The sequence below is a fragment of the Trichosurus vulpecula genome, chromosome 3, assembly GCF_011100635.1.
Source record: "Trichosurus vulpecula isolate mTriVul1 chromosome 3, mTriVul1.pri, whole genome shotgun sequence".
NCBI classification, from domain to species: domain Eukaryota; kingdom Metazoa; phylum Chordata; class Mammalia; order Diprotodontia; family Phalangeridae; genus Trichosurus; species Trichosurus vulpecula.
In genome coordinates this window covers 206,687,145-206,708,006 of record NC_050575.1, presented here as the reverse complement: position 1 = coordinate 206,708,006, position 20,862 = coordinate 206,687,145, and the positions used below count along the sequence as shown (strand labels likewise).

Below are 20,862 nucleotides of genomic sequence, written 5' to 3'. Positions count from 1 at the left end.
AGAGCTGCTATAAATATTTTTGTACATGTGGGTCCTTTTCCCATTTTATGATCTCTTTGGGATACAGCCCTGGAAGTGGTATTGCTGGGTCAAAGGGTGTGTACATTTTTATAGCCCTTTGGGCGTAGTTCCAAATTGCTCTCCAGAATGGTTGGATCAACTCACAGCTCCATCAACAATGAACTAGTATTCCAACTTTCCCACATATTCTCCAACATTTATCATTTTCCTGTTTTGTCATGTTAGCCAATCTGATAGGTGTGATGTGGTACCTAAGAGTTGTTTTGATTTGCATCTCTAATCAAGAGTGGTTTAGAGAATTTTTTCATATGACTATAGATAGAAAGCTTTAATTTCTTCCTCTGTAAACTGCCTTTGACCATTTATCAATTGGGGAATGACTTGTATTCTTATAAATTTGACTCAGTTCTTTATATATTTTAGAAATGAGGCTTTTGCCAGAGACACTGGTTGTAAAAATTGTTTCCCAGTTTTCTGCTTCCCTCCTAATCTTGGTTGCATTGGCTTTGTTTGTGCAAAAATTTTTCAATTTAACATAATCAAAATTATCCATTTTGCATTTTGTGATGCTGTCTATCTCTTGTTTGGTCATAAATTCCTCCATTCTCCATAAATCTGACCGATAAATTATTCCTTGCTCCCCTAGTTTGTTTATAGTATCAGCCTTTATATCTAAATCATGTACCCATTTGGACTTTATTTTGGTATATGGTGTCAGATGTTGATCTATGCCCAGTTTCTGCCATACTATTTTGGTTTTCCCAGCAGTTTTTGTCAAATAGTGAGTTCTGGTTTATCAAACAGTAGTTTATCAAACCATAATCATTGACTACTGTGTCTTGTGTGCCTAACCTATTCCACTGATCTACCCCCTCTGTTTCTTAGCCAGTACCAAGTAGTTTTGATGATTGCTGCTTTATAATACAATTTAATATCTGGTATGGCTAGGCCACCTTCCCTAGCATTTCTTTTCATTAATTCCCTTGATATTCTGGACCTTTGGTTCTTCCAGATGAATTTTGACACTACTTTTTCTAGCTCTATAAAATAATTTGTTAGTATTTTGACTAGTGTGGTACTGAATTAATAAATTAATTTAGGTAGAATTGTCATTTTTATAATATTAGCTTGGCCTACCCTACGCACGAGCAAATGATCCAGTTATTTACTATATTTCCCCACGTATAAGATGCTCCCGTGTATAAGATGCACCTTAATTTTGGGGCCTGAAATTTGAAGGAAAAAAAATGTATTACATAAAGTTATTGAACTCAAGTTTTATTCATCTGCTCATAGCTTTCAGGCGTCTTTTGGTCAAGTCTGGCGCATGTACGCATGCTTAGTACCCCATTTCATGAACCTGAAGCACCCATTGTGTCCTCCTTTGAAATCAGTAATTTCTTTTTCATCAGCAATTCTTATCACCTCATGCCAAACCATCTTTGTGGACACAGAAATTCCAATTGCCCTTTGCTCTTCAATCCATATCTTCAATTCCCTCTCTAAATCAGACCATTTTGCTGACTTGCCTCTCATGGCCTTCTTCAGCCGTGGCATTTTCAGTAGGGTTTCTTCTTCATGTAGCCAGTCTCGGATTATTTTCTCAGTTGGAGGAGGACCAACCTTATGTTCAGCAGCACGATTTCCACTTTTGCAAACTGGATCACTTTTAACTTGAATTCAGCACTGTACAAAAAATCTTTTCTGAGCCATTTCTGGGCAGAACATGGCAAAACATAACCTAATATACCAGTAACAGATGCGAAACAATGAATACAAAGACAGCAAGCATGAAAAAGCGGGAAATGCAAGTACAAAAATCTACAACTATGAGCACAAAAACAAGCGTGAAAAAGTGGGAAATGCAAGTACAAAAATCTATAACCACTGTGTAAGACGCACCCAGTTTTTAGACCCCAAATTTTTCGAAAAGGGTACATCTTATACATGGAGTAATACGGTAGATCTGACTTTATTTGTGTGAAAAGCGTTTTGTAATTGTGTTTATATGGTTCCTGGGTTTGTTTTGGCAGGTAGGCTCCCACATATTTTATAATGTCTACAGTAACTTTAAATGGAATTTCTCTTTCTTTCTCTTTTGCTGTTGGGCTTTGTTAGTAATATATAAGTGCAATTGATTTACGTGGGTTTATTTTATATCCTGCAACTTTGCTAAAGTTGTTTATTATTTCAAGTAGTTTTTTACTTGACTCTCTAAGTATATCATCATATCATCTGCAATGAGTGATAACTTAGTTTCTTCTTTGCCTATTCTAATTCCTTCATTGTTTCTTCTTTGCCTATTCTAGTTCCTTCAATTTCTTTTTCTTCTCTTATTGCTAAAGCTAACATTTCCAGTACCATGTTGAATAACAGTGGTCATAATGGACATCCTTGTTTCACCTCTGATCTTATTGGAAATTATTAGTTAAATTTTAGAATATCAATAATTAACTGGCAGTTTAGCCAATTTATAGATAATTTAGGTCCTTTCTTTCTCTCTGTCTTAAGGTGTCTATTTGGGGACTAATATATTTCTTAGTTAACTCACTTGAAAGGTGGGGAAGCAGTTAAAAAACATGAGATTAAATTCATATCCTCTAATTTTGTTGTCCTTTTATTAGAAATAAGAAGAAATCCATTAATCCTGTCATCCTATTTGCATAAACTAAGTATATTCAACTACAATGATGTGTTGATTTATATTAAGATAGTTCCAATTAATTTTAGAATAAATTATTTGACATATTTTGCAGTGAATTACATATTGCACAATTATTCCTAATTGTGTTTTGTATTCCATATGACCCTACAGTCTGTTAACAAGTAAAGGATGACCAAGAGACATCTTGGTGATAAAAGGAAAGCCAGCTTAGGATTGAAAGCTGTCTGTAAATGGTTATTCACTTGCTAATCATGAATACCTCTCTTTTGACTATTCTTGATTGTTTCACTTGGTATTTACCTTCTAATATAGGAATAAAAAATTGGCTGATGATTTTTGTAATTTCGCAGTTTCTCTGGTACCTGGTTGATTTATTATACAGATAATATATTCCAGAAACTCTTCTCCTTCCCATTAGAACAGTGGTGGCACCACAGTGCATAGAGCACTGGACCTGGAGTCAGGAGGTTCAAATCTGGCCTCTCACACTTACTAGCTATGTGACTTTGGGCAAGTCACTTAACCTCAATCTACATCAGTTTTTTCCTGTGTAAAATGGAAATGATAATACCAACATCTGTTTCCAGAGACTGTTGTGAGTGCGAAATGAGATTTGTAAAATCTGTAAAATGAGTTTGTAAGAGTGCAACAAACCTTAAAGCCCTATATAAATCATCATCATCATCATCATCATTATCAGTACTAGTAGTCATACAGTGTGCTTTTGTCCCTTATTAGGAACTGTGGAGAATGGAAAGGAAATCAGAGGGTCATGGCATTTTAGACCTGGAGGGGTCTAAAAATCATCTGGTCCAATACCCTTATTTTCTAGTTGGGATATTTAGATCTTAGGAAATAAGGTAACTTGCTCCAAGGCACATAACTAGTGACTTTGAACAGAGACTAGAATTCCAGTCTCCTGATTGCTAGACCAATATACTTTGTGATGGCTTCATTGCCAGTCTGTTGCACTTTCTGGCACACCACAAGTGGTCATTCTTTTTTTTTTTTTAAACAATTACTTTATTATTTAATATTTTGGTTTTCAGCATTGATTTCCGCAAGATTTTGAGTTACAAATTTCCTCCCCATTTCTTCCCTCCCCACACTCCAAGATGGCATATATTCTGATTGCCCCATTCCCCAGTCAGCCCTCTCTTCTGTCACCCCACTCCCCATTCTCTTTCCCCTTACTTTCTTGTAGGGTAGGATAGATTTCTATGCCCCATTCCTATATGTCTTATTGCTCAGTTGCATGCAAAAATAACTTTTTTTTTGAGCATCTGCTTTTAAAACTTTGAATTCCAAGTTCTCTCCTCTCTTCCCTTCCCACCCACTGTCCTTAAGAAGGCAAGCAATTCAACATAGGCCACACATGTATCATTATGTAAAACCCTTCCACAATACTCATGTTGTGAAAGACTAACTATATTTCCCTCTATCCTGTCCTGTCCCCTTTTATTCAATTTTCTCCCTTGACCCTGTCCCTTTTCAAAAGTGTTTGCTTTTGATTACCTCCTCCCTCTATTTGCCCTACGTTCTATGTCCCCCTTTTTTAATCCCCTTCCACCTACTTTCCTGTGGGGTAAGATACCCAATTGAGTGTGTATGTCATTCCTTCCTCAGATCAGATCCGATGAGAGCAAGATTCACTCATTCCCCCTCACCTGCCCCCTCTTCCCTTCCAACAAAACTGCTTTTTATTGCTACTTTTATGTGAGATAATTTACCCCATTCTATCTCTCCCTTTCTCAATATATTCTTCTCTCATCCTTTAATTTAATCTTATTTCTTTAGATATCACCCCTTCATATTCAACTCACCCTGTGCCCTCTGTCTCTCTATATATGTATATTCCCTTTAACTCCCCTAATACTGAGAAAGGTCTCCTGAATTACACACATCATCTTTCCATGTAGGAATGTAAACAAAACAGTTCACCTTTAGTAAGTCCCTTATGATTTCTCTTTTTTGGGGGGCTGGGGCTGGGCAATTGGGGTTAAGTGATTGCCCAAGGTCACACAGCTAGTACATGTGTCAAGGACAGATTCGAACTCAGGTCCTCCTGACTCCAGGGCTGGTGCTCTACTCACTGCACCACCTAGCTGCTCCTGATTTCTCTTTCTTGTTTACCTTTTCATGCTTCTCTTGATTCTTGTGTTTGAAAGTCAAATTTTCTATTCAACTCTGGTCTTTTCACTGAGAAAGCTTGAAAGTCCTCTGTTTTATTGAAAGTCCATATTTTCCCTTGGAGCATGATACTGTTTTGCTGGGTAGGTGATTCTTGGTTTTAATCCTAGCTTCATTGACCTCCAGAATATTATATTCCAAGCCCTTTGATCCCTTAGTGTAGAAGCTGCTAGATCTTGTGTTATCCTGATTGTGTTTCCACAATACTCAAATTGTTTCTTTCTGGCTACTTGTAGTATTTTCTCCTTGACTGGGAACTCTGGAATTTGGTGACCATATTCCTAGGAGTTTTCTTTTTGGGATCTTTTTCGAGAGGCGATCAGTGGATTCTTTCAATTTCTATTTTACCCTCTGGCTGTAGAATATCAGGGAAGTTTTCCTTGATAATTTCCTGAAAGATGATATCTAGGCTCTTTTTTTGATCATGGCTTTCAGGTAGACCAATAATTTTAAAATTATCTCTCCTGGATCTATTTTCCAGGTCAGTGGTTTTTCCAATGAGATATTTCACCTTGTCTTCCATTTTTTCATTCCTTTGGTTCTGTTTTATAATACCTTGATTTCTCATAAAGTCACTAGCTTCTCCTTGCTCCAATCTAATTTTTAAGGTGATGTTTTCTTCAGTGGTTTTTTGGAGCTCCTTTTCCATTTGGCTAATTCTGCATTTCAAGGCATTCTTCTCCTCATTGGCTTTTTGGAGCTCTTTTGCCATTTGAGTTAGTCTATTTTTTAAGGTGTTATTTTCTTCAGTGTTTTTTTGGGGTTCTCCTTTAGCAAGTCATTGACTTGTTTTTCATGATTTTCTTGCATCACTCATTTTTCTTCCCAATTTTTCCTCTACTTCTCCAACTTGCTTTTCCAAGTCCTTTTTGAGCTCTTCCATGGCCTGAGACCAATTCATATTTTTCTGGGAGGCTCTTTGACTTTGTTGACTTCTTCTGGCTGTATGTTTTGGTCTTCTTTGTCACCAAAAAAAGATTTTTGAGTCTGAGTCTGCATTCTTTTTCACTGCCTACCCATGTTCCTAGCCAACTACTTCAACTTTGAGCTTTTTATCAGGGTATGACTACTTGTAGAGTAGAGAGTACTTTGTCCCAAGCTTTAGGGGCTGTGCTGCTATTTTCAGAGCTACTTCTACTCCACTGTCACCGCAAACTCTGCCACAGCAGTGCTCCTCCTCCCCCAAGGACCACCAACGAGGATTGCGACTCAGATCCAAGCAGGGCAAAGCAAGCCCTGCACTCCCGCTCTGCTGTGCCACTTGATTCCTCCCACTGTGTGAGCCAGCGAGTCTGGAAGCAGCTGACACTAGAGCTCCACTGCCACACCACCTCCGCCACCCCCAGGGCTGGTAGCTGGACTGTTCTCCAACCCGATCTAGCAGTTTACCCACTATCCTGCTCCGTGGTCTTTGGTGTTTGTGGGTTAAGAAGTCTGGTAACTGCCACAGCTCAATGATTCACAGCCCTAAGGCCTGCTCCAGTCGACTCCCAGTCTGGTCTGTCCTGGCACGGTCCATGCTGGGCTGCGCTTGGCTCCCAGCACCGTGCAATAGACTCTTCCCAGCGACCATCCAGGTCATCCTGGGCTGGAGACCTGCTTCCTTAGTTATTTCGTGGGTTCTGCAGCTCTAGAATTTGTTCAGAGCCATTTTTTAGAGGTGTTTGGAGGGATTTAGGGGACACCTTAAGCAAGTCCCTGCTTTCCAACTGCCATCTTGGCTCTGCCCCTCCAGTCATTCTTCTTTAAGGAACTTAAAATCCAGTGGGAAAATTAGATTAATTAGCATTTATGAAATTAATTGATTACAATGACATGCCAAATTACATGGTATTGGTTGTACAAAGAGGTAGAGTTCAAAGAAAGAAACAATCAGTGTCCATTGGAAGGTGACAGAAGATTTCATAGAGGAACTGTGAAACTGTGAGATCAGCAAATGGATGCAAAAAACCATTTCTGACAAGAGACATAGAATTAATGAAAGCACAGAGGTGGGAATGAGTAATGATATTTATACGATCATAAACTTACAGCTCAGAGGAAAGTCAGAGGTCATCTAGTTCAACACCCTCACTTTACAGATGAGGAAACTAAGGCCCAGAGAGGTGAAGGGACTACAATTGCACAAGTAGTCGCAGGGATGGGATTTGGACCCACATCCTCTGACTACAAACCTAGCACTCTTCCCACTGTACCACCCTGGGAAACAGTGAAGACACTGCTCTACAGAGATCCTATGGGTGTCGCAGGAGAAATTTAACAAAAGGATAAACTGAGACAATCCTCCATGCAAGATAATATTTATTAACAGGGGCATACTGCCTGTCAATAAAGGGCCAATGGATTGAACTATATTCATACCAAAGGCCTTGGCCAACAGACAGCTCCCCTTTTATAAGTTTTGGGGAGTACAGAACAAGTTAGGTAACATCATAGGGTTGAGGACAGCATGATTTGGTTACAGAACTGAGCCTCAGGGAACAACATGATTGGTCGGATTTTGGTAAATGGGTCTAGCAACAATGCCCCTCCTTCTTTGTGACAAAGAAGTGTTTATTGCTTGAGTCCGGGTACAATATGGCACCCAGACCTTCTGGACAACAAACTAGACATCCTTGAAGGCTAGCTTCGTGGTGTAAAGATATTAGACTGATTCTGTTGTATCTACACATCCCCCAAGGTCAGCTAAATTCCTTGAGGCAAGAATAGATTAACGATTTACAGGAGAGCTTAATTTTTAAACTTAGTCAATTACAGACCAGCTCAATTCTGAACCAAGTTCAGCCGCTGAGAATCATGACAAGAAGTTACAGGACAAAAGCAATTAATTATAAATAGGGTCAATAAGAAAATGATACAGGATTAATATTGATCATTTCAGGGGTTGAGTAGGAGAAATAAGGTTGAACAGGTAAAGCAGATTCTAATTAAGGGTTCGATATCCAAGGAGGTGAATTTGGACTTAAAGCAGGAGGCTATCAGGGATGATTGTGTTCTTCAAAAAAAAAATAACGTATTGAAATTATTATTAAGAAAAATTAGTCTGTGTGCATACCTTTTGACCCAGCAATGCCACTTATAGGTCTTTATCCAAAAGAGATCATAAAAATGGGAAAGGGACCCATATATATAAAAATATTTATAGCAGCTCTTTTTGTGGTGGCAAAGAATTAGAAATTGAGGGAATGACTAGACAAGTTTTGTTATGTGACTGTGATGGAATACTATTGTGCAGTAGGAAATGAGGAGCAGGCCAACTTCAGAAAAACCTGGAAAGACTTAAATGAACTGATGCTGAGTGAAAAGCCCATGGCTATTCTGCTATTAGAAGTATGGCATGATAAAAGTCTATATTAGAGCAGAAGCAATGGAAATGGAAAAGAAGAGAGATACATGTAATAGTATGGATAAGAGGTAAAGAAGAAAAGTTTTCAAACCTCATTCCAAAGTTTCTAGCTGAGGAAACTAAAAGTGGCACCCCATCAGAGAGAGATTGGCAAGGGGAACCATTTTGGATATAGAAGGAGGAGAGAGATGAAGAGACTGGTTTTCCTAAAGCACTGCTGTCTCCAGCACTCAGGTCTTTATTTTTTGATGCCCATTTGTGGCAGTAAGGTCTCAGCTTCATATATAGAACCAGTAACATGAAGGTCTTCTATTTTCAAACTTGGCCTAGAGAGCACAAGTGCCTTAATTTAGTTCTAGATTTGTCCATGTCAAGGACAATGCCCTATAACCACCGAGAGGTGGGAAACTAGCCAGCAAGTGCAGCTTTTGGAGTCGTGCATATTGAAGTTAGGAAGAGGCAGGAAGTATAAAGATTGAAGAGCAAAGGACAGAAGTGTAGGCACTGCCCACACTTAGAAGATAGTTGGGGATCAGGAAGTAGAAAGAATCCAAGAAGTTGGCATTGCCCTGTAGAATTTTATTTTTTGTAAGAGTGTGCTGACAGTTTAGAAATTAAAGATCATTGGCTTCCTGTGACCACAGTAGGGGTATCTTAATAGTGCCTCAAAGCATGATAATACAGAGGTTGGAAAATGCTGCTTTTTGCATTGATAAAGCCAAAGAATGTGATCTGTTTTCAACTACCAGTCACCAGTGTACATACATTACTAATTTTTCTTCATTTTGAATTTTTATTCTGACATTCTAATTTTCTTTTTTCTTTTTTTTTCTTTGAAACATTTATTTCCTCTGAAACTTCCAGAAACAAGAGCCCTAATCTCAAGACTGGGGGGAATAACAATAACAAAAAAACAATGTATCTACCCACCCACCCACCCTCCAATAAAAAACAAACAAAAAAAAACAGTCAACATAGTAAAAGGTGCTGCTGTCAACCGTCAGGAAAAATGCCAGGGCAAAATTAAATAGACAGATTTTATCTGTATAGATCCTTACAAAATGATAACAAAAAGCTGCAACAGCTGTAATTTATACTTGGTCAATGTATACAGTCATGCCCCAGAATGATTTGAATGATCCCTAGACATGAGGAGAGGCGGGAGAGACAAAAGCATTTGGAGGGTGGGGGGCCCTGCTAGGGAGAAGGGCTGGGAGGGACAGCGCACTGGACTGGGAATGGGAGGGCCATACTCTCCTCCCTATAGCCCATCTGGCAGGGGGAGGGGGAGCTAGGAGATTTATGGATCCATTTTCCTATCTCCAGTATTTTATCCCTGACATTTTAATTATCTTATAAAATCACATAATGTTAAATAAAACTGAAGCTCATGTGGATGTGTTTGTGTTCTAAGTTCTTTAGCTTTCCTGGAAGAACCACCATCTTTAGGATCTGGCACAACTATTCGTGAGTCTTCAAATGTCTTGAAAGAGCTCCAAGCACAGAAGGCTAACAAAAACAGCAGAGAATTAAACAAAGAGTTGAAAGACCAGTTCATTATTGTGAGTAAATTCAAACTGTAGTCCTCAGTCCAGAGAATAAGTAGTCCACTCTGTTTTGGCATAATATACTTCACACTATGTTTACTCAATAGAGTGTCCATTTTTGTTATAATCTAATGGTTATATGAGCTTTGTGGATAAAGCACATGTCTTATGTGCCTGTTTATGTTGTTTTACAAGAAATCATAACAGTATTTCAGTGGAACATTGATAACCAAATTCTGACATTGAGTGAAGGATTCTATTTACCAGTCAGATTTAATAAGGACACAAGAAATGCCATACTGTAATCACAGAATTCTGCCTCTGACAAAGAACAGTTTATTGGAAAATGTGGCAGATGTCTGTCATGACACTAATTGAAATCAGTCATCTTGAACACTCCTAACTTTCCTCAATGGCTCGATCAACTATGAGCTTATCTGTCTTCACTGCTGAATTTTAGTCTTGTATCTTTTTATATCTTATGTAATCTTTTGAAACAAAGACTGCTATGTAAAGCACAAGTGAATATAGTAACTCCCAAGACTATCCAGGTTGGCCCTCAGGTTGACAGATTAACCTATATGAAATATGTACGTTAGTCAATCCCTGAGCCATTATTTAAGGTCTTTCCAATTTGATAGGACCTGCAGAGCTCATACTTTATTAGAAGAGCCTCCCAGAATTCTATGCTCTAATGATCCATTGGAATAGGACAAGTTAAGTTCAGAGAAGATCATTCATTTTGGAGGCTTGGCATTGTATGGATATATCTGTATCTACGTAGAATCAATGGATTATAGATTCAGAACGGGAAGGGACTTTAGAGATCTTCTGGTGACTGGATTCCTTCCTTTTACAAGTAAAACAACCTTGAGAAGGGGTATGATATGTCCAAAGTCACCCTAGTGATAAATGGTGGAACAGGATTCAAGTGCAGGTCCTCCAATTCCACAACTACTGTTCTGCCATTCTATACTGTCTCAGAATAGAATGTAAGTACCTTGAGGACAGAGTCTGCATCCTATTTTGGCTTTACATCTCTAGTGCCTAATGTAGTTCATGTGTGTATTAAGTACTTAATCATTGTGGAATGAAGACCGTCTACATAGAGTCTATGACAGCAGAACAAGGGACTACAATGATTAAATCATATATCCTTGAGGTATTGAGATACATACTTCATATTCATCCTCTCAATACAATTCATAATTTTATTAATTTCAGTCACATTCTTTCTTGCTTCCATAGTCCTAATCTTTTAATCAAAGTGCCCTGAATCCCTGTCTATGACATCCCTTCATTTATTTTAGATGCCTTCTTAGACCTTTTTCTGGCTTCCTTGTATCCTTCTGTTTTCTAAGTGGTGGTGAAGCATGGATAGCTAAGGTACAATTTGGTATTCTCATGGGACCTTAGTTTTGAATTCTCTATAGCTAAAGATTCTCTATTTTTTTCCTTTCCTTTAATGATAGGATGCAGGTCAGAAGCATTTTGGAGCCATTGTATGCAAGTCTTGTGGCATGATCTATACAGCGGCTAGCCCTGAGGATGAAGCACAACATGCCCACTATCACCAGAGATTCCTGGAAGGAATTAAATATGTGGTAAGACAAAAGGTGGTTTAACCACCACCCTTCCTTAATGGTGCCTTAAGCAGTAAATAATTGCCCATTATGTTACAAATATGTTTTTATATATACAAAAGAGGTTCATAGAATAAAAATTAAAAATGTTGAGAACCATCAGCTAAATTAGTTCTTGGCTCTCTTTAGTGGTGCTTGCTTAAACTCCAAGGCTTCTTCATTCATTGACTTCATGACTAGTTAAGTGTACCAGACTTATAAGTGCTGGGTAAGTGAAGTAGAAGTGTATTTTAGAAATATAATCATCGGTGTTATTCATGACTAACGGCAATAATATGGAGAATAATCCAAAATACCAGCAAAATTACATCTACTTGGACCCTTTGGTGCCACCTGAACATTATAGCACATGCTACTGGCCTCCTGAAGAATTTAATCCATGAAGCTCTCAAGTTTCTCTTCCTAAATCTTTGCTTCATTTTTCATTATTCTTTTTAAAATTTTCATTGATATCTTCATATCTAAATTTGTTTCTCCCCTTCTCTTCCCTCAGAGTCAGACTTTTTAACAAAGAATAACAAAAGGGCGGGGGGAGCAATTCACAATGTCAGCACATCAGCTGGGTCTAACAGCCTATGCTGTGTTTTCCACCTCTGTGACAAAGGCCAAGCTTAGTTATTATAATTACACAATATTCACTTTATTTTTTGTTGTTTTTGTTATTTTCCTGTACATTGTTTTCTTCTCCTACCTCTTAGTATTCTTGGTAATCATACTTCTTACAGCACAGTCATATTTCCTCACTTTCTTGTACTCACAGTTTGTTTAGCCATTCTCAGTTGGCATATCCTTTATTTCTAGTCCTTTGCTAACACAAAAAGTGCCATTCTGAGTGTTTTGGTGGACATCAGATTTTTATTTTGCATTCCTCATACTTCTTTGCATACCCCAAGATTCTTAAAGGGTACTTGCATCTGGACTTGCTTTGTTGCATTTTATAAAGCTCTGCTTGTAACACCCTAAAATCTAAGAATAATGGAAAATTCAGTGTGGATTTGTAGTAAAAGGAATTCACCCAGCTGGCACAAGAACAGAACAGGTAGGAGAGACTGGGAGATTTACCACTGGCATTGTCTCTTTTAAAAAAAAAAAAAGTTGAGTTGGTACAGAGGCTTTCTCACTTTTCTACTAATTCAGAGCAGTTTGCCTTCTTCCCATTGTCACTTTCTACCCTCCTCTTTCCCCTTACTCCTTTGTTTGTTCTCTGTCATACTGCTTTTACCTTCTCTAACCCCTCCCCAACCCACCGTGGTAATTTCTCCTGCACTTTGTCAGTGTCCCTCTTTTTCTTACTCTTCCTGGACTACCCTTTTTTTCTCTGTTAAAGAATTCTTCCAGACTCTGAACTCTTCCCCCACATATTAGGGATGGTTCTGTGTGAAAGGTTAAAGATGAAAACTGCTTTAGCATCTCCAGACAAAAATGAACATTTTCTCTGGGAGTGTGAGGAAGTTCTCTTTGTGGTGTTCTTTTTTAAGTCGGTCACACGGTGGTATGGAGAGATTGGCAAATCCACCCATAATGGTAACTTTCAAAGGGTAAAACTTAGCATAAAATGGAAGGCCTATGTAGAGAGCTGCCTCTCCCTTACATAGAAGCTTAAGCAGGAAAGCAGAACTCAAGATGTGAGTATATGATAGGAATTAGAGTCTTAGCTCTTAGAAATAAAAATAGACAAGTTTTTATAAATAAATAATATATAATTAATATATAATAGTATATAATAATATGTAATATATAACATATACATAACAAATAATTTATAAATAAAAATATACAAGTTTTTCCCAGCCACTGCCTAAGATGTTTCAGAATATATGATAATAATCCCCGAAATACTATGAGCATTTTTCCATCCAAATTTCTTTTGGAATATAAAAACTTAAAAGCTGCAAGGAGGGGTAGGTGGAGCATACCATCTCAGAACTGAGGGCATGGTCTACTTATCCCTAGTCTTTTCTTAGGGGGGCCTACAATATGCCCCAGATTAAAGTAAACTGGAGCTAGGAGCTGACTGTGCTGAATGGGACCAGCAGTGGTGAACCTTGGGGCTGCTGATTTTTATCAAGTCTTGAGTGAGTACTTCAGCAAACATCTCTAATTTTGTAAGTCCCCTAGCTTAATCACATTTGCCTTCTTGATAATACCATGTACAAATTCCAGAGTGGTTCATTTTGACAACTTATTAGTGAAATGGAAAACATAATCACTAATCTTGCTTTTCATTAATTAGACATTTTCTCTTGGCAGGGTTGGAAGAAAGAACGTATCGTGGCAAAGTTTTGGGATGGCAAAATTATATTAGTACTTCCTGGTGACCCAAAATATGCCATTCGAAAGGTACAAAATTTGACCTTTTAAAACCCTTTACTCTTTTTTTCAAGAAGATAACATAACCCAACTTTATTTTCTAAATGTAAAATGATATTTTTGCTCACTGACATGTAAGGATGACAGTCTTAAACTAAGGTCTGTAGAACATAACTGAGGGAACCAAAAAAGGAAGCCCATGGAGTTTAGCTGTGCTTCTTACCTTGTCAGACTTTCAGTTCTTAAAAGAAATGTTTCTCATTTGAGATAATGATTTGTGGAGAATGGGCTTTCAAGTGGCTAGGAAAGAATGTCATTCCTTCCCTTACATGCTTTGTCACGTTCAGAAGTGGCGACAAGGAAAACCACAGTGATTTATTCCTAAGAAGCACTTTTGTACATATCTCGCATGTTTTTTCTGCTTTAGTAGTTAACAAGTATAATTGTAACTTGACTTCTCTTGGTCTAACAACTCTCCATAGGCAGAAGATGTCTGTGAACTTGTAGATAATGAACTGGGATTTAAGCAAGTTGTCCCAAACTGTCCAAGCAAAATTAAAACCTTCCTCTATATATCTGATGAAAAGAAAGTAGTTGGATGTTTAATTGCTGAGCCAATCAAACAGGTACGTATATTTGTATGTATATTTATCTTTAAAACTTACAATATGATTTAGGGGAGGCAATCAGGGTTAAGTGGCTTGCCCAGGGTCACACAACTAGTATCTGAGGCTAGATTCAAACTCAGGTCCTCCTGACTTCAGGGCTCGTGCTGTATCCATTACTCCATCACTTAGTGGCCCCTTGCAATATGATTTGTGAAACTAAATTTTTAAAAGTTGTCTAAAGTCAGATTAAACTTTGGCATTATTAGTACTGAAGATTACCTTAATCTATTACCACCAAAACTTTTCACACATTGTTAGTTATTATGTTATGTTGGTCTTCTGGCCTCTCCTTCTATAATCCATACCTCACAAAGCTGCCAAAGTGATTTTCCTAAAGCACAAATTTGACCCCATCCATCTACTAGTTAATAAACTCTAGTGACTTCCGCTTCTTTTTAGGCTCAGACACAAATGCCTCTGCTTGGTGTTTAAAGCTTTTCACAACCTGGCTTCTACTTTTCCAGGCTTCTTGAACGCACGAAGGAGAAGAGTATGCATTTCCTCTCCTGTCTTCATGTTTTTGCCTTGCCCATTCCTCGAATGTACTCTACCTTAGTTCTTTTCTTAATCTCTTTGGGGTATAGGCCCAGCAGTGGTGTAGCTGAGTCCAAGGCACATACAACATTCCATCTCTGCAAAGAGGAGAAGAAGCTGCATTTTTTTTCAACTTTTATCCAAGACCAAGCTTGGTCACTAACATACACACCTTTGAGTTTCCTTTTTGTGTTGTTGTTTCTACTTACGATATTGTCGTCATTGTGTATATCTGCTTACTTCATCCTGCCATTGGTTCGTATAAGTCTTCCTTTGTTTCACTGTATTCTTCCAGTTCATTATTTACAACACAATTCTTTCCTTACATTTATGTACCACAGTTTGTTTAGCCAATCCCTGATCAGTGCTCATGTCCTCGTGTCTGCTTTTCTGCCTACTACTGAAAATGCCTCTGTGAGCCTTTTTACTGTACATGGGGCCTTCCAATCATTGATCTCGCTATATCCACACTTTTCCAAGGAGGACCAGCACCTCTGGTGTGAGGACTGCTGAGCCTCTTTCAGGGCCTCTCATCCACCATTAGTGCCCACTTGGCACTCCAGTCTCACCTGGGGCTCCAAGTGTGTTTCTCAAAGTAGATATGTAGACATACACAATTTGAAGAAAAATATTTACAATTTTTTCCTTAAAATATGTACTATTACTTTGAAGAATAAAATATTTAATTAGAACTATATGCCTACCAACACATATTTTAAGACATAAGTATATGTTCATGTGTATATTCATGTACTTATTCATTCATATTCTTATTATATATATGTACATATATTCATGTACATACTTATTTTACATATTTATGTGTATGCTTATTTTATATATGCATATTTTCAGTAGAGACTGTGTTTTCAGTCCTTTTGCTTCCTCCTCTGTCCTCATGTCATACACCTATACCTACCTGGTCACAAAGGATCAGAGCAGAAAGAGACTTCTTTTTGACAGTGAAAATTTTAGGGAACATTCCCAGCTTGGTTGTTTTCATTTCTGGATGGTGATTAGTGTTTCTGATAAAAGGAAGCAGTAGAATGTGGTTGATTTACCCATGTTCCCTTTTTATCCTCTCGAAAAATGTTAGAAGAAAGAAGAGTGGGTATTACCTTATTAAAATTGGGATTCTGATTTTATAGAAACAATTATTTAGGGGATTCTTTTAATTAGAAAAAGCAACTTATTTTTAGCATAGAACATTCAGCGATGGGACTATATCAACACTGCAGCTTTTTTTTTTTTAATCAGCATTAGCCTTGGTGTAGATGTTAGCTGATAAGGTTAAGTCATTTGACTTAGGAATTGGAACAATAAGACTTCATTTTCCTATAGTCAGTGGAGGCAGCAGCTTTTGTCATAGCTAGACATTCTAGTTTTCACACACAAAAAAAAGAAATGAAGCAGCAGCCAGTTGGACCATTGGACAGAGCACCTCCAGGCTGGAGTCAGGAAGACCTGCGTTCAGCTCTGGCCTCGGGCATTTAATTAGCCATGTGACCCTGGACAAGTCATTTAACCTCTCTCTGCCTTGGTTTCCTCATCTGTAAAATGGGGGTGATACTACCTACCTCCCAAGATTGTTATGAGAATCAAATGAGATAATAAATTGTAAAGCTTTTAGCAAATCTCAAAGTGCTTGATAAATGCTAGTTATCATTGTCATAATCATCATCACCATTATTATTCTAAGAAATATTCCGCTCATTGCACCGTTAGCTTTAAAAAAGCTTCTATACGTCACAGGCCTTCCGTGTCCTAACTGAACCATCTAGTCCAGACTCTCCAAACCAGCAGACGTTTTACAACCAGCGAGCCTGGCAATGTTCCAGCACCCCAGAACCAGCGCTCTGTGGGATCAGTCGAATCTGGGTCTTTAGCCTGATGAGAAGAAAGGGCATTGCCCGTCGATTGGTGGATACTGTCCGGTGAGGAAGGGAGAGAAGAGGTTGGCAGGGGGCTGGAGATGCAGTTGGATTCGGGAGAGTTTTCCCCATGCCTATCACTCCTTGGCCTATGAAAGTCAGGTCTGCCCCTGCCTCTGGGCTAAGCAAAGGACACCAGAGAAGGGGCTGCCTGACTGGATTGTGTTTGTTTTTATGGGCTTTGTGCTCTTTGTGAAGCACAGCCTACTAATAAAACTACAGAGAGAGTCCCAGGAATTGGGAACACATCCTGTCCCCAGGAATACTTATTTTTGCTTTACTATTTGACTAAAATGTATGCAGTCTACAAATGAAGGGACACCTAGATTTAATTTGAATTGGCTTTGCACCTGGAAAAAAAGGAAAGGTTTAACATAATACCAATGACATCCTCAGTAAGTATTAATTGATGGAGATGAATCCAACTGCCCTTTTCACCTCAGCCCTCAAAAATTGCATGGCCAGTGAAGTACAGTCAGTTCTGTTAGGAAGTCGTCATATGTTTTCTGTGAGTTATTCAGACTCTACTCATTTTGTCCTTCCTCCTGTGTCATTTGTGGTCATTGTCTTATCAGTTCCTTTGACAGAGGAAGGATTGAAATAATGCAAGAGGGATATATAATTCAAATAAGTTAGTTTTGCTCCAAGAATAAATCTTGAAGATGCTGAAATTAGATTAAAATTTTTTGAAATATTTTTGGGTTTGAATTACTCATACATTCAATGAGCTATTTCTTCAGATTACCCACAATCTGCTATAGTCCTATTAATCCTATTTCTTTTCAGCCAACTTCAAAACTAGGAAAACATAACAATCAATGGGTTCTCTCGGGAGGGTGTGGGGCCTCCTCACTAGACATCCTAGAAGCAGACAAGCCCTTATGAAGATGTTGTAGAGGGGATTCCTCTATAAAGATCAAGGTTGGGCTAGATGGTCTCTCATGTGCCTTCCAATTGATTTTGTGATCCTGAGGAAATAATTTCCTTTGGTGTTTGTCAAATAATGTAAGTTGTTTCCATTAACATCTTTTTTTCCCTTCTCTCTATTTTAGGAATTGCTTCATGTTTGGCTGCTTTCTGCGTACTGATGAAATAGCCTTTTCTGACCCAACACCAGATGGGAAATTATTTGCAACCAAATACTGCAACACACCCAACTTCCTTGTATATAACTTTGTTAGTTAGACACGTTTAGCTATACCCAGAAATGTTAAAGCCTATTTTGTGTTTTGTGTTTATTAAATTGGTGAATCAGAGAAAGAATTTATCCCAAGGTCCAAATTATTAAAAACTTTTTGTGATAGGGATACTTGCTCTCCGATCCGTTTTTGTGGCTGGCTATGGTTGTAGAAAACGATTATCTCTCTTGCCTTCTTGATGTAGTTGACAAAGCATCTGGTTTTCGATATACTTAGTCTCTAGCAATGAGGGATTAATTTTCAATATGCAATATAGCCACTTGATTAGAGCAAATTAGTTTGTTATATTGAGAGAGAACTTTTATATTGAGTTAATTCATTAAATTATGTTTCAAATCTCTAATATTTTCAAGGTCAATATAAAAATGCCACTTTTTAGATGCTTTAATGCTATTGAAAAACTTCTCTGAAATGAACCAAATGTGTGTTGAATTGGTTCATCAAGTTTAACTCCAGAATATTGTCTTTTCCTTAGCTAGTTTTAGTCAAGGGAAAATTTTATAGCTTTTATTGTGCTACTTGCCTTTAATAAATTTGTCATTGTTACTTAATATCATTGACGTTAAGCTTAAAACAACTTGAAATTCCATTCTTTTTTTTTTAATTTTTCAAATGCACCTTAATTGTTGAGCATCTAATTAAAACTGGGGAAATGTACATTGTAAGACTTCATATTTCAGTATCTCTTGAGGTGGAATTATAATGCTCTAGAGGAAATGATGAAAGGGTGTAAATAAGTCTGGTTATGTCTTTTCTAGGTGAATTTTGGTGTTTTCTGCACTTATTTAGAAACAGCTTGTCAAAATACGTTTAATTAAAAATAAAAGTTTTATTGATGTTACAGTGGTTCATTAGTATCATTTAAAGTTATACCAGTGCTCTTTGTATGTTCTTCAGGATAAAGATAAAAACTTAATTCCTTATATCTGAAATAATTTTTTTAAAGTTTCCAACTGGATTAATGATTGTTAATTTAGTTAATTGAGTAGAGCAAAATGCAGTTTAAGGGTTCTCCAAGCAAAAAACAATCACATGTACCTCCTTTTTGGAAACCCCAAAATACAACAGGGTGGTTTGGGAGGTGGTAGGTTCCCACTCATTAGAATTCTTCAAGCAAAAGTCCATTTGTTGGTTATATCATAGAAGGGATTATTTAGGGGGGCTGGACTAGATGGGGTACTTTCTACTTTGAAATTTTCTGAAGAGCATATAAGATTCTGTGACAGAATTAGGTGAGTTGGAAAAGGACCACAAACCTGTCCTGGAGCAAGATTTCCCCTCTACAACATAAATAATGATCATCCAGCTAATACTTAAAAACTCTACTAAGAATAATTAGAAAAATGTAGATTAAAACAACTCTGAGGTTCTGCACATTTCTCAGAATGACAAAGGCAAAAAAGAAAAATGACAAATGTAGGGCTTGTGGAAAAAGTGCCCGAATACAACTGTGGATCAGCAAATTGCTCCAGCCATTCTTGAAAGTAGTTTGGAAAAATGCCCCTGCTTGAATTTGATGTAGCCATACTGCTGCTATGCCTTTAATACCCCCAGAGATCAAAGAGAGAGGACAGCAGCAAAGAGGACGGCTTCAGGGAAACCTTGGAAGACTTGAACGACTTGATGCAAAATAAAGGGAGCAGAACCTGAACAATTTATAGAATGACAATATCAGGAAGGTAAACAACTTTGAAAGACTTGGGAACCTCTAATCAACACAATGACCAGCCGCAGTTCTAGAGGACTCATGATGAAACCTGCCACCCACAACCAGATAGATGATGGATTCAGTGTAGATTGAGGCAATTTTTTTTTTAGGTTCTATGGGGAATTTGTTTAGCTTGATTATACATGCTTGTAACACTTCCAGACAGCAAACTATTACAAAGCAGCAATCATCAAAACCGTATGGTATTGGTTAAACAATAGATCACAAAAACTCAATAACCCAATGTTTTTCTGATAAAGTGGAAAACAAATTACGTAGGGAAAAATTGATAAAAGCTACTAGAAAGTAATTGAGAAATTGGGCTTAGACTAATAACTTACACTATATTCCACAGTACATTCTAAATAGATAAATAACCTTAACATTAAAGGATGATGGTTTTAAAAAAGTAGAAAAGAAACATTTGTCTTTCACAGTTATGAGTAAGACATGCATTTTTAAGTATGTTAAATTTCATCTTTTTAAAATAAGATACAGAATAGAGATTTACAACAAAATATGATTTTCTTCTATGTTTAATAAAGCTGACATTTTTGTAATGCTTATGTACCAGGTACTATGCTAAGCCACTAGTGCAGAAGCATCTTATTCCTGCAACACAGGTTTTTCATTTTTATTGATGTATTTTGTTTTCTACATCACCATGTTTTCCCCAATATCCTTCCCTCCCAGAGAGCCATCCTATCTATTTTTAAAGACAGAAAGGAAAAATCATAGCAATTATATTGAAAAAAATCTTCTTATTAACATCAGATTTATGGATAGGCAAGCAATTTATGAATAAACGAGAGAGCAAAGTTAGGTTTAAAATGGGTAATTTCAGTTACATGAAATTAAAAAGGGTCTGTGCAAATAAAACAAATGTAGCCATGTAGTACAGAAGGAAAGCAGAAAATCGGGGGAAAAATTTGTAGACAGTTTATCAGATAAAAGTCTCATATAAGAATATGAATCATTTCCCAATTGGTAAATGGCCAAGGGATATAAACAAGCAGTTTTCCAATGAAAAGAAAACAATTTACCATGTGAAAAAAATGTTCCAAGTCATTGATTGGAGAAATGCAAATTAAAACAACCTG

The 20,862-nt window shown here is 37.5% G+C and overlaps 1 protein-coding gene across 1 annotated transcript in view; it reads left to right on the top strand.

Annotated features, from left to right (window-relative positions):
- The window catches only part of ESCO2 (establishment of sister chromatid cohesion N-acetyltransferase 2), a 32,555-nt gene extending 13,662 nt beyond the window's left edge, over positions 1 to 18,893 (top strand). Inside the window, exons 5-10 of the mRNA XM_036751855.1 lie at positions 9,637 to 9,784; positions 11,242 to 11,373; positions 13,663 to 13,752; positions 14,205 to 14,348; positions 16,677 to 16,858; positions 17,908 to 18,893. Of these exons, the coding sequence (XP_036607750.1) occupies positions 9,637 to 9,784; positions 11,242 to 11,373; positions 13,663 to 13,752; positions 14,205 to 14,348; positions 16,677 to 16,858; positions 17,908 to 18,040 (829 nt within the window). The 3' untranslated portion in view covers positions 18,041 to 18,893. The remainder of the gene's footprint in view (positions 1 to 9,636; positions 9,785 to 11,241; positions 11,374 to 13,662; positions 13,753 to 14,204; positions 14,349 to 16,676; positions 16,859 to 17,907) is intronic.
- The last annotated feature ends 1,969 nt before the right edge of the window (positions 18,894 to 20,862 follow it).